This window comes from Eublepharis macularius, chromosome 19 (assembly GCF_028583425.1).
Source record: "Eublepharis macularius isolate TG4126 chromosome 19, MPM_Emac_v1.0, whole genome shotgun sequence".
Classification (NCBI taxonomy): Eukaryota; Metazoa; Chordata; class Lepidosauria; order Squamata; family Eublepharidae; genus Eublepharis; species Eublepharis macularius.
This window is the reverse complement of record NC_072808.1, coordinates 9,682,602-9,696,380: the sequence shown is the minus strand read 5'-3', so window position 1 is coordinate 9,696,380 and position 13,779 is coordinate 9,682,602. Positions and strand designations below refer to the sequence as shown.

General features: G+C 44.2%; 1 protein-coding gene across 1 annotated transcript in view; it reads left to right on the top strand.

Moving 5' to 3' along the window:
• The window catches only part of LRP1 (LDL receptor related protein 1), a 386,504-nt gene that overhangs the window by 149,589 nt on the left and 223,136 nt on the right, over nucleotides 1–13,779 (top strand). The window contains 3 exon segments of the mRNA XM_055003348.1: nucleotides 4,465–4,584; nucleotides 5,673–5,801; nucleotides 6,500–6,763. Coding sequence (XP_054859323.1) covers nucleotides 4,465–4,584; nucleotides 5,673–5,801; nucleotides 6,500–6,763 — 513 coding nt within the window.

Genomic DNA, 13,779 nt, shown 5'->3' with positions numbered 1-13,779 from the left:
TGACACTTGAACGGCAAGTGGATTGAGTGGAGGGCAAGTGAAAATGGAGAAATACACTTGCCGTTCAAGTGTCATTCGTCATGTGTAGTTTGGCCCTGAGGCACGACATGTGTTTTTGCCTTTGAGCAAAAGGGTCTATTGCAGGGGTGGCCAAACTGCGGCTCGGGAGCCACATGTGGTTCTTCTAGACATATTGCGTGGCTCCCAGAGGTCTCTGAGTATTGCCGTGGCCATACATTTTTAGTTTATTTCCCTCTCTCTCCCCGTTTCCTCCCTCCCTCCCTCCTTTCCTCCCTCCCTCCCTCCCTCCCTCCCTCTTTCTTTCTTTCTTTCTTTCTTTCTTTCTTTCTTTCTTTCTTTCTTTCTTTCTTTCTTTCTTTCTTTCTTTCTTTCTTTCTTTCTTTCTTTCTTTCTTTCTTTCTTTCTTTCCATGTCTTTCACAGTTTCAATAAAAATGTTGGAGTTGCCAGGTCTGATTCAGAAAATACCTGGGGACTTGGGGGATGAAGCCAAGCAAAGACGTGACATCACTTTCGTGATATCACTTCCAAGTCAAAGATCAGGTGATGGCTCTTCCCAAGCTCCACCACTTCCGATGATGTCACTTCCAGCATACTGCACCAAAACCCCACCTCTTCCTGTGATGTCACTTTCAGGAAACTCCCCCAAACCCACTTCTTCATCTGAAGTCACTTCAATGCATCCTGTCTTGCGGCTCTCAAAGATCTGACGTTTATTCTATGTGGCTCTTACATTAAGCAAGTTTGGCCACCCCTGCTCTATTGCTTTCTGTGGAGTAAGGGGAGAGTGCCCTCAAGTCACAGCTGACTTATGGTGACCCCTGGTGGGGTCATGGCAGGAGACTAACAGAGGTGGTTTGCCCTTGCCTGCCTCTGCAACTCTGGTCTTTGTTGATGGTCTCCTATCCAATTACTAACCAAGGCTGACCCTGCTTAGCTTCTGAGATATGACGAGATCAGGCTCACCTGGGCTATCCAGGTCAGGGTGCTACTACTACATACTTTATCATTATCATCATTATTATTGGGGTGGATCATACCACTATTCTACCACTCCACAGAGCAAAATTTGAAGCCTTCCTTCAGCCTGAAGAGCCTCCCTCCCATTTCCACTGGAGAAAGAACCACTGAAGGTAGAGAAACGCTGCTTAAGCTATAGGGAGGCTCCTGGGTGGATTCCTCCCTCCTCTGCACTGACCTGTGTCCTGTGACCTGTAAGCAAAGTTTGAAGTCTGAATGCAGTTTAAGGATTTGAGTCCAGTGGCACCTTAGAGACCAACAAGATTTTCAGGGTATGAGCTTTTGAAAGACAGAGCTCCCTTCTTCAGACGTGAGTGACTTAAGAAAGGAGCTCTGATTCTCAAAAGCTTATACCCTGAAAATCTTCTTGATCTTCAAGGTGCCACTGATCCAGAGGAGTTAGCCATGTTAGTCTGTAGTAGCAAAATAGTAAAGAGTCCAGTAGCACCTTTAAGACTTAACCAACTTTATTGTTGCATAACCTTTTGAGAATCTTTGTCAGGTGCAAGGTCCCACTGGACTCAAATCCTGGGACGTTTCCACACGGCTTACCTTCCCTTGGAACGACCCGGAACATCGCACAAAAACCGCAGAAGATCGCATTTTCTCGTGCGAGATTTGCATGATGTCACGCAAATCTCGTGCGAGAAAATGCGATCTTCTGCGTTTTTTGCGCAACGTTCTGGGTCGTTCCGAGGGAAGGTAAGCTGCGTGGAAATGGCCCTGCTGTTCTATAGCAGACCAACATAGCTACCCACCTAAAACTTACTCCAACTGAAATGACTCTTTCTCTAATGGAATAGTCACAGATTGGAAGAAGATCTAGAAGATCTTCCAGAAGCTCCAGGGGATCTTCCAGAAGATCCAGATTGGATGAAGGTTCCTTGGTGGATGCCTCCTCAGGTTGGAGGAAGAGCCCACTTGCATTGGTGGATATCTCCTTAAGCTGGAGCGAACTTCCTCCAGCCTTAGGTAGGATTCTGTTGTTGTTAATTATGCACTTAAAATCTTGCCCAAGTGGCTTTCAATGGCCCAACACACAAGAAACAAGAAGCAATGGAAGGGATAAAGAAACAAAACGCAGGCGTTCAGCAGCGTGATTGCTTTGTAAGTGCCCGGAAGGGAATAGCCACGGAGGGACTATGTTCTGAAAGAAAGAAGCTGTCTCTCTCCATAAGGTTGATTTCCAGGGCTTACAAATTGTTTTATTTATGGTAACCTCATACCTAGATTTCAATCAGAACGGATTGCATATCAGAGAAACTGTCATGTGTAAATTTGCCCCGAGGCACTTCTCATGATGAATTCCATATTGAAATTGTGGCGAGCCAGTTGGACATAAATACATATGCATGGGAGCTGTCTTGTTACTAGCCTTGAAATGCTGAACTCCGAAGTGGCAGCGGTGGCACCCGGGGTGGAAACAGGGGGGCAGGGAGACAAAGAGCCATTTGTAGGTTGAAGTACACTCTAGTTGCACACAATGAGTGTCCCTTTTAGCCACAAAGCTGCAGTCCCTTTCCCTTTTGTGTATTAATTGGCGCTGCGGAAGCTTATCTTATAGCAGCTTTATTTGAGTTGCTGGCAATCTCGCAAGTTATTTATTTATTTATTTTACCGTGTAGAAGCCTTCCGTGTTGAATTGAGAGACAGCATGTGTGCGCCTTGGTGTGTCTGGGAACTAGGAAGGGCAGGGAGTGGCCACTCCTAGATAACCACAAAGCCGTTCAGCCAGTCAATTTACAAGATTGGTTTGAAAAAAAGAAATCCTGTTATGTTCAAAATTCAACGTGGCTTCCTGTGGCTCTCCGGTAATTTAGGTCATACGATCTTATCTCTTCAGTTGTTTTCTCTGAGGTTGGTGGGCTAGCTAGCTGCAGTGCCCACTTCTCATTTCTTTATACAAAAGATGAGGCTGTCCTGTTTTACCACAACTTGGAGGTATTTGGATTCACCTGAAGATATGGCTTTAAAAAAACCCTGCCTCTTGTTGCTTAAACAGGGTCATTTGTGTAATTTGTTACAGGGTCACAATTTTAATATAGCTTTGCTTGTGGAATCTGTGCATGCGCAGAAGGGAATTGCGTAATGGGTTCCGGAAAAATGGGAAATGCTTCCTAAACTGGGATCATTTGGTTGGCAGCATTATAAAGAAAGTTGTTGTGAGGAATACAGCAATCTGCTTCCTGGCTCTGGTGGGGGCCCACCAAGTAGGTTTGAAAAAGCCTGCTAAGAGCTCCCCCACCCCACCCTTGCAATTGCATGCATATTCCAGCAAGCCCACACATGAGGAAAAAGTATTGTTTTAGGAAAAGCATTGCGACAAGCCTCTTTCTTGTAGATACCATCTCGACGTGTGGATAAACCCATAAACCTGTAGCTGTTGAAGAATGTGTAACAGAACACTTAAACGTAATAATAAACCCTGGTTTGTTGTTACCTGAACGAGCCATAGAAATTCACAGGCTTGCGCTCTCTCCGCACCTACTCTCCTTTTGGATGGGGGAAAGAATTGAAGATGTCTGCATTCTCAAGAAACCATACCTCGCCATTCCAGCTGAAATGCTAGACCAAAATGACAAACCCGGATTACAAGTCAGGATTAAACCATGCTTTGAAATCCTAATTTTGTAGGCAAGAGGACAGGCCATAAATTTGCTGTTTAAGCAAACTTATGCAAAACTGAATCATTCAAAAAGGCTTTTTACTCAAATGGGAGGGCTGTATTGTCGGGATGGGGTCTTAGGGCCAAGCTACAAGTGACGAATGACACTTGAACGGTAAGTGTATTTCTCCCTGTTCACTTGCCCTCCACTCAATCCACTTGCCATTCAAGTGTCGTTCGTCACTTGTAGCTTGGCCCTCAGATGCTTCGCTAATGAGTTAGGGACTGTAGACTTCACCACTATGTTGCCTTACATATTATTTGTTGTTTTAAATATGTATGTTTGCTTTATGTCGTCTAATGTCTAGCCTAGAAGTGATTATGTTCTGTTTCAGTATTTTCTTCTCCTCTGTATTGGATTCTTGCTAATACTATGTCTTTTAAACTTGTATCTATTTACCCCGTGGCATTGTTTATGGAACTGTCCTTGATACTGTATTGAAATGTACTTGGTACTGATTGTACTGATCTCATACGATGTAACCCGCCTTGAGTCTCAGTGAGAAAGGCGGACTATAAATGACATAAATAAATACATAAAAAAATTAATTCAGGCTGGATGATTTGGGGGGAATGCAGAATTGGTTGTTAATGCCAATGAGAAATCCAGTGTACATTCTTGCCGAATTAGATTTTACGTTTCCTTTACAGATTGCTTTAAGAGAGAATCAACCCAAGCTTCTCCTGTGAAGGATGCAATAATAAACCACCTTCTTAGAATCTAATGGATGCCGTTTGCCTCTTTCCTCTTTCCCTTAGAGTTCTTGACAAACTGCTCCACCATGGGCTGCCAGCACCACTGCGTCCCAACTTTGAATGGCCCAGCCTGCTATTGCAACAGTTCCTTCCAGCTGGCTGACGATGGAAAGAGCTGTAAAGGTAGGTTGTAATGAGGAATAGATTGCTGGCAGGTGCCCCTGGAAAACCTAGTTAGGCTGTGGGTTTTAAGGACAGACCTCTCTTCTCCATTGCAATCCATGAGAATGTATAGTGGGTCTTCTTTACTGAAAGACTTTGAGTGCTGTAGAAAATCTGGATTCAAGACTTTAGATTGACAGCGAGCAGAACTAGCACATGAATCAGTGACAGCTCCGAAGCGTCGCATTTCTGTATCTTGCGATAGGGAAAAGCCGGCGCGCAAGCATTTTAAAAGCCGCACCCCTAATCATTTTGTAAAGGTGGATTTGTATGTGTTACGGATAAAAGAGTCACATTATTGCTGCTTTTGAATAATCCATGGCTGATTCTGCACATGTTGGATAATGCACTTCCAATCCTCTTTAGAGATCATTTGGAACTGAATTTTTCGAGTGCGGAACAAAAAAAACTACTTCCAAATGATAGCTAAAGTGCATTATCCAACGTGTGCGGAATCAACCTATGTCACGTCACTTTCACTTTTCAAATATCATTTTTGGTTAACCCTAAAAGTTGATTCAAAACGACAGTGGCAAAACTCTTAGAAACAGGAGTTTTAAAATGTTCTGGTTTAGTGGCTCACATCTTTAAGAGCCTCTGTAATCTGAGGATTCTCAACTTGGGACGCAATACTTTGGAATCTTGTCCTGTGAAAGCTCCATTGAAATGAATGGGAATTACACCAGAATATTACCATACACTCGTTCAGTTACCAATGCAAGACAAGTTCCCAGTGAATTGTGACTTCAGAAGAAAGCTCTCCAAGGAGAATTGAATATGTACTTATTCCATGTTGTCCAATCATTTGCATTTTTAGAGGAAAAAAAATCTTATCTGTCCCAACAGCATGGTATTGGAGCATATTATATATTGAAGAACTTACTGATAAAATGGTTTGGTTGGCTTCATTTTCTTATTTCAGGGATAGTTATCGAGCACTCTTCAAATAGTCAAAGGTTGCCAAGTTTTAGCTAGGTTCCCCTTTCCCCCCTTTGGCAGACCATTTTAATTTCTCTTCCCCCCTCCCACTTTCTTCCCCTTCCCAACAGATTTTGATGAGTGCACCGTGTATGGCACATGTAGTCAAACCTGCACCAACCATCATGGTTCCTATATATGCAGCTGTGTCGAAGGGTATCTTCTCCAGCCTGACCACAAATCCTGCAAAGCCAAGAATGGTAAGAGATTAATTATTTTGTGCACTAAATTATTGTGCCGCTCTACAAGGCTCTTGTATTTTCCCCCCATTGTCTTCTAATTGGCAGACAATTTCATTGCATTGCCAGTCTCTCTCTCGCAGTAAAATGCTTGGACTCGCGGAAAGCAATCCTGTGCCTTCTTTATACTATCTCTGCTTTTCCTCTCTTTCTCTCTCCTGACAGCTCCGCAGCCATTCCCCTTTCCCTACTTCCTTCATTCCCTCCCACCAATCCATATATTTCTGTCTCCTCCCACCTTCAACTTTGGTTCTCTCCCTTTGGCAGATCCAGCAGCCGCTCCCTTTTGATTGGTTCCCCTTGCATCAGTTTGGTTATGGGGGGGGGGTTGGTTTTGTGTATTTTAAATTAAATTTTAAATTAAATTTTTCTTAGTGTGATTCTCTGATGTGAAGGTTGGTTCTCATAGCAAACATTGGAGATGAGCCGTGGGTAAGGGCACCTTCTTTGGGGGGCCATAACATGGTTTCCCCGAATTTCCCGCCGAATTTTTTTCCCGTTTCAGGTAAACCCCGGACTGAAACTTTATGTACAGTATTGTACCGGGTTAACATATGTCCCTTGCAGTGCATTTGGTGGAGGGTCATCCTAGGAATTGTGGCTGATTGATGAAAGCGGCAAATAATCTTGATTCCTCATTGGCTCTATTTTTCTATCAGAACCAGTGGACCGACCTCCCATCCTACTCATCGCCAACTCTCAGAACATTCTCACTACTTTCTTAAGTGGTGGGCCCGTTCCTAACATCACACCCACCAGCACCAAGCAGACCACTGCCATGGACTTCAACTATGTAGAAGACACAGTCTGTTGGGTCCACGTTGGTGACAGTGCCTCACAAACGATCCTGAAATGTGCCAAGATCCCCAATCTCAAGGGCTTCGTTGAGGAGCGGTCCATCAACATCTCCCTCAGCCTGCATCGTAAGTAGATACTGGTTGCATCACACTCCTGCTTAGCAGATGTCCTCAACCGCTTCCAGAAGCACATAGCTCCCTTAGAACATGCCAGTGAACGTTATTTTTTTAAAAAGAAATAATGTGTGGTTGGTTATATTTTTTCCTTGCTTATATTTTATGTTTGGGATGATTAAAAAAAACTGTAGCAAATAGAAATCCGGAAACTTTGGGGGAAAACGGCTAATTTTATCACCATTGAACTTTGAATGGAACAAAGAGAAAAGGACAGGGTTTTTTTTAAAAAAAAGAGATCATTTTTAGTAGATGTTAATTAAATTATTCATAATCTTGTCCCTTAAGGCAAGGCTGTTAATCTCCATTGTACAGATTGGAAACTGCTGGATAGTGGAGGGCTAAAACAGTTTGCGGCGAGTCATAGAGAGAAACTATGGCTAAGCAGGGATTTCGTTGTCTCTCTCAGGCAATATGTACAGCTAGAATATCTCCCCTTCCATGTGCTCATTAGTGCCTTCTGCATCTTCATTGATGACAGCTGATACTGGAATGGATATGGTATGAACTGGAATAAGGACTACTAAAAATTCTAATGCAGAAGGGAACTGTTCGGGGCTGTTTCCACACGGCTTCCCTTCCCTCAGAATGACCCGGACCATCGCACAAAAAACGCAGAAGATCATGTTTTCTCACGCGAGATTTGAGCGACGTTGCCCAAATCTCGTGCGAGAAAACGCGATCTTCTGCGTTTTTTTGTGTGATCTTTCGGGTCGTTCTGAGGGAAGGTAAGCCGTGTGGAAACGACCCAAGACTCCCGTCCAATTTGTTATATATTTTTCTGCTTTAATTGTTATCGGGAAAGGATGGATTAAGACTACCTCTTTCAGTAGATGCCCCCTGGGAAATTGATTGATTCTTGGCTCTTCATTGTTGCCTATTCTTTATGTGTTCTATTTATATTTTATAGTTTTATTTTCTACACAAGTCTGCTCAGAGGAGTTTACATTACAGAGATAAGACTATTTATTTATACCTACATAGCCCTCTTTTTTCTCCAAAGGCCTTTGCCTTTATTTATATATATATATCCTGCTTTCCTCCCTCAGTCAAGGCATTCAAAGTGGGTTAGAACATTGTTCTCCCCTCCTCCATTTTCCTACAACAACGATCCTGTGAGGTAGGCCAGGCTGAGAGTTTGCAATGGGTCCAAGGTCACTGGGCGAGCTTCCATGGCAGAAGCGGGGAGTCGAACTCTGATATCTCGGATCTTCCCTCGGGGCTTTATCCACTATGACCCAAAGCATCTTACAAACCAAAAACTACAGAAAACCCTTCCCATTATATACACAAACCAATTACATAATGAAGCTCTTCAGAGCGTCCTTAGCGGGTGCTGGATCTAAAAACAGCAAAAGATTGCCTGGCTACCATCATTTTACTATATTTTTCCTTTATTTTTATTCATTTTCAAAATGTTTATATTCTACTTTTTCCCATGGATGGCAAGAAGACCACTTAGAAAAATGGCACCAAATAAAACCATCACCAAATACTATAAAAACAATCACGAAATACTATAAAAATATACCCACCTGGTAACAAACAGTTGAAATGATGATGAACAGGTATATTTATACAGAAACTAAAAAAAACCCCAAGCTTGTACAGAAACAAACAAACTAAAGCCCTGATTGCCATTTAAACTCCCCCCCCCCCATCCTTTCTGCATCTTCCTAAGGGCCAACAAGACAGAGAAAGCACAACAAATTTTGAGCCAACAGCCCTTTTTTGAAAAATGAGAGAGTTTGCACCAAGTGGATTGCTCATAATGACAACAATCTCCTCTTCTTGTTTAAGATTGTGACTACATCGGCCGGAGAAATTTTCAAACTCAGTTGAAGTTGATAATTGTATTGTGCGAACGTCTGTTTGCCATAATAGCTAAATGGAATTTCCATTTTCAGAGGCAGTATGCTTTTGAGCAGGGCTCATTTCGAGGTGGAACGCACAGGAACACAGTTCTGGCAGTTCCCCAAAGAGGTCACTATTTGGGGGCCATTTTGGGCCCGTTTTGTCCTGGATTGGCCATTTTGGGCCCGTTTCATCCTGGATTGGGCCTCTGACGGGTAATGGATCACTCTCCTGTTCAGCAGCGGCCCGATCCTGACCATTTTGTGCCCCTTTTCGGCCATTTTCAGCCCCTTTTTGCCATTTTGGACCCAATTTTGGCCCTGAATGGCCAGGATTGGGTCCAAAACAGCCAGAATAGGTGATGTCAGGGGGTGTGGCATATGCAAATCAGTTACGCTAATGACACATTTCTGGTGATGTCAAGGGGAGTGGCATATGCTAATGAGTTATGCTAATGAGTTGTGCTAATGAGTTCCTCCAGCTCTTTTTCTACAAAATGACGCCTGCTTTTGAGTAGTAATTGCTGTGATGGGGGGGGGGGGACACTGGTTGACTTCACCCCTTGCTTGTGTGCCTTCTCCAAAGTATATGGCTAGCCTCTGAGAGAAACCAGATGTTGGACTAAAAAGTGTGATCAAGCAGGACTCTACTTATGCTGCATCAGTTTACAGGGAAATGGATGAATATGGATGCTTGGAGATCTCCGCTGATGGTTTTAAAAACACAGTATTGATTTATATAAACAGTGAGTTGCTTCTTTTGATTTCCCTGTTGCATAGTTTATAGATTTGATTCTGTAGCGCACAGCTGCTAAAGACTATAGCTACCCAGCCAAGGACTACTTTACATGTCACAGTTGCAAGTCCCTCTCTTTAAAGGTAGGTCTGCCTTTCAGCAGGGAATGTGGTTGTTGGAATTTAAGAGGAATGTGGGGTGGAACGTTCCTTTCCATGTGTGGGGTGGAATGTTCCATCTACTGCGTTTTAATTCCACCCGTCCTCCCAAGTTGATCACATGATTCTTCCCTGAAGTCTGTGGCCCCAAAGTCACATCTCTCATCTGGGACGGGGTCTAGTATCAGGACTGGCTGGGACAAAAGTACAGAAAACAATGTGCAAACTTTTTGAGTTCCCCATTATGTGTCATTGGGTTGGTCCTTATAAAAAAATATTACATGGATTGTGTTCTTGACTTTTTGGCCTTTACCTTTTGACCAACACAGCTGTAAGCAACTTGTCTTCGGTGAGAGGGGGAGTTCCTGTGGGAGCTGGCCTGAAGCAGTAGGTAGGAGGGGAGAATTCAGCACTCCCCACTTGCGTATTCCTTTTGCTCTTTCCGTCAGACCCGTCTCTCACCCCTGCATTCTATGCGTTTGGTACAGGCATGCATTTAAAGGACAGGGCTTGCCCCCATCATGTCTGGGTTTGCCCTGAACGTTTTGGGTGTGTATTAATATGCTGTGTATAATTGCAAGCGCAGGAAGTGAGATTAGTTTGAAACTTACCTGTTTAGTCTTGGAAGGGATCATCTCTAATTAGCCAGAATGGGGCTTCAACTCACTCTTTTGCACTTCTTTATTCTTTTTCGTTTTTGCTTTTTTCCCTTGCAAGCTCAGGTCAAGTTCTTCTTTCCATCACTCTGTTTCCAAGAGGCTGCCTCTCTCAGCTTTCATTCTTACGCCGGGCAAAAATAATCTGAATCCTTTGAATCTGGAAAGGGAATATGCAAAAGGGCATACCTCCAGTGCCTTCCCTTTGATCTGGGGCCCATCTCTCTACTGAAGTCAGTAGGAGAAACTATCACTTAGCCATACCGTAAAAGTTGTAGATGACCCAGGACAAATATAAACGTGTCCTTGAGGAGATTGATATCCTTCTGCCTATATTATAAGGCAAGACATCTGCTATGCTATTCCATCTTAGGCTATGGGCTGCTGTCATGGAAAAGTTAAAAGTGGGTATGTGTGTGTGTGCATTCAGAGAATTGAAGGGGTGCTTCCTGGTAATGAGGTCTTCGGGGGGCATTTCTGTATGGATTCTGCTTAGGGGAATCATACATGCTATTTTAGCATATCCAGTAGGTATGAAGGATGCTTTTATCTGCTCTGTTTCCCATGCTACGGTTTGGGGACCATGGCTGGCTGTGCAGCCTGTACATCTTTATAGGGAAAGCTCAAGCTTGTCTCAAGGAAAGCCTTCATAAGCTACCAGTTGTGCTATGTAGTAACAAAACAGGATCACAGGAAACTGTTCCTATATGTGTGAACTACATAGATGTTTTTGTTCTCCCCTTCCGAAAGGACAATGGCACGACTCTGGTGTACCGTAGCACTGAGACACTTGGCAGAATTCCATAGAGTCCACCCCCAAAAGTAGCCAGTTTCTCCAGGTGAACTGATCTCTGTGGCCTGGAGACCAGTTGTAATTCCAGGAGATCTCCAGCCACTACCTGGAGGCTGGCAACCCTAATAACAAGGGAAAGGGATCGGGTGGTTGGTGATGGGAAAGACATCTACTGGAGAGCTGCCGCCAGCCAGAGTAGACCTGGATAGACAAAGAGTTTGACTCAGTAGCCTTGTTCCCGTGTTACATTGAACCTATGAACATCCTGCTTGTACATGCTATATCTGTTTGTAAGGAAGAGCCAACCTGTGTTCACTTTGCAGTTGGTTATTTTTCTGTGCCGAGAGACCAGGCGTCATGGACCGATTCCCCTACATGGACAGGTAACCAAAGCCTTCCTGCCGTTTTGTTTCCAGGTACAGCAGTTCGGACTCCATGGACAGGGATATTCTAAGAAAGCCCTTTCCTTCGGCATTAACCAGGGCAATCTCCTATGATTCCCATTGCAGGACTAGAAAAGGCAACAGGGGATCCAGCTTGACGCAGATACCCCAGGGATGGACAGAGAGCCGTTGCTGCCCCAGTGGAAAACAACGGACTTTGCAAGTGTGTCGATCCTGAGCTTTGCACAGACACGTGTTACAGATCTGAACGCCATCCACTCTAGTCCTTTGCGAACCAGGCAGCCTTTGGGGGTGGCACCTCTGCCCTCTCTCCGCACAGGCTGCGAGGATTAAAAATACAAATTAGTTCAGAGGCCACAGTAACAATTGCCACATAAGCGTTCTAGCTTTCTAACTTATCTGGGTTTTTTTCTTGTCCTGGTGCCAGCCAGTTTTCTTCCAAGGCGGCAAGTCGGCTAGTTTCTGACAACACCTGTATGCAGTTGGCTGCATGCCGCTCGTGTTGCCATCGAAGCAGCTGGCCAGAAATAGCTCCCCATGCATAACTTTTCCCTGCTGTAAAAATTGCACTGACTCATTGTATTGCATACTTTAGAATTCCTGGCTGCCTGCTTTCTATTTTTTTCCACCTTCTTCAAGGAACTGGCAGGCAGATGCTCTCACATCTTACTTTCGACTTCCTGCCCTTCAGGCTCATCACATTTTACCGGTATTTTTTATATTTGCACCTATACCTGCACCTATACCTGCAGGGAAGCACCTAACCTCCCTCCCCGCACATACTTGCAGAATGCAAAACATGCCAAGCCAAGCACATTGCAGGCAGTGTTGGATACTATACATTTCTGCTTAAAAAAAGAGCCAGATTTTGCATTAAGAAAGAGATCAGTTCTGCGACCCAAGCCAATAGTGTTAATTATATACATGTGAATTGTTCCTACTGACCCCTGGGAATCCGTTTACAACAACGACAACGAGAACAACAACACAATATCTGGTTGATATTTAGGTCTCCAGCGGAAACCTGTATCAGCTTAGCAAGGCCAATCAATAATAACATGTGACCAGGGCTTTTTTCCTGGGAAAAGAGATGGTGGAACTCAGTGGTGGAACTCAGGACTGCACAATGACATCACTTTGGGTCAGCTGGAATGTGGTGGAATGGAGTTCCGGCAGCGCTTGAAAATGGTCACATGGCCGGTGGCCCCGCCCCCTGAGGTCCAGGCAGATGGGAGGTTAGATTGTCCTCCGCGCCAAACTCCCCTCTGTCTGGAGATCAGGGGGTGGGGCCACCGGCTATGTGACCATTTTCAAGAGCTGCTGGAACTCCATTCCACCACATTCCAGCTGAAAGAAAGCCCTGCATGTGACCTCTGCTTATTGTTGATTGTGTTTTTGATCATTCTAACCACAACAACAACAACAACAGATTTACATACCACCCTTAAGAACAACTTAACACTGACTCAGAGTGGTTTACAAAGTATGTTATTATTATCCCAGCAACAAAACACCCTGTGAGGTAGGAAGGGCTAAGAGAGCTCCTAGAAGCTGTGACTGACCCAAGGTCACCCAGCTGGCTTCAAGCAGAGGAGTGAGGAATCAAACCTGGCTCTCCAGATTAGAGTCCTGCACTCTTAACCACTACACCAAACTGGCTCTCTGCTGCACTTTTGAAATTTCAGAACAGGTAGCCTTCACTGTTTCATGTCATTCTTTGCGCCATTAAGAACTGGAAAATGAAATGAAGACTGGGGATTTTGTAATTCCCTAAAACTTCTTCATAGGGAATTGCAACATATAGATAGTCCTCAGTATAGGGTATAAACTGAGGCATGTACGGGATTGTGGGAAGGAGGAACAATTTGGAAATCTACCCTCCACCAGGACCTTTAGCAGGCTGGCTTCTCCCCTTCCCCCTTTTCCTTTCTCTGCTTCCCAGCTGTTCTCAACATTCCTTGTTCCTGGAATCTTGGTTGGTACTTATCAGGCCAGCTTGGATGCTTGGGCAAGGGGCTGATTTACAAAATGATATTGCTCTGCATAGCTGGGCAGCCCTTCAAGTATACCAGTTTGGTGTAGTGGTTAAGAGCGGCAGGACTCTAATCTGGAGAGCCAGGTTTGATTCCCCACTCCTCCGATTGAAGCCAGCTGGGTCAGTCGCAGCTCTCCAGTTCTCTCAGCCCCACCTACCTCACAGGGTGTTTGTTGTTGTGGGGATAATAGTAACACACTTTGTGAACCGCTCTGAGTGGGTGTTAAGTCGTCCTGAAGGGCGGTATATAAATCAAATATTATTATATTATTATTTTTTCTTGAGCACTGTCTCATAACAGTGGAAGGGAACCACAAGATCCAGCCCATAAGA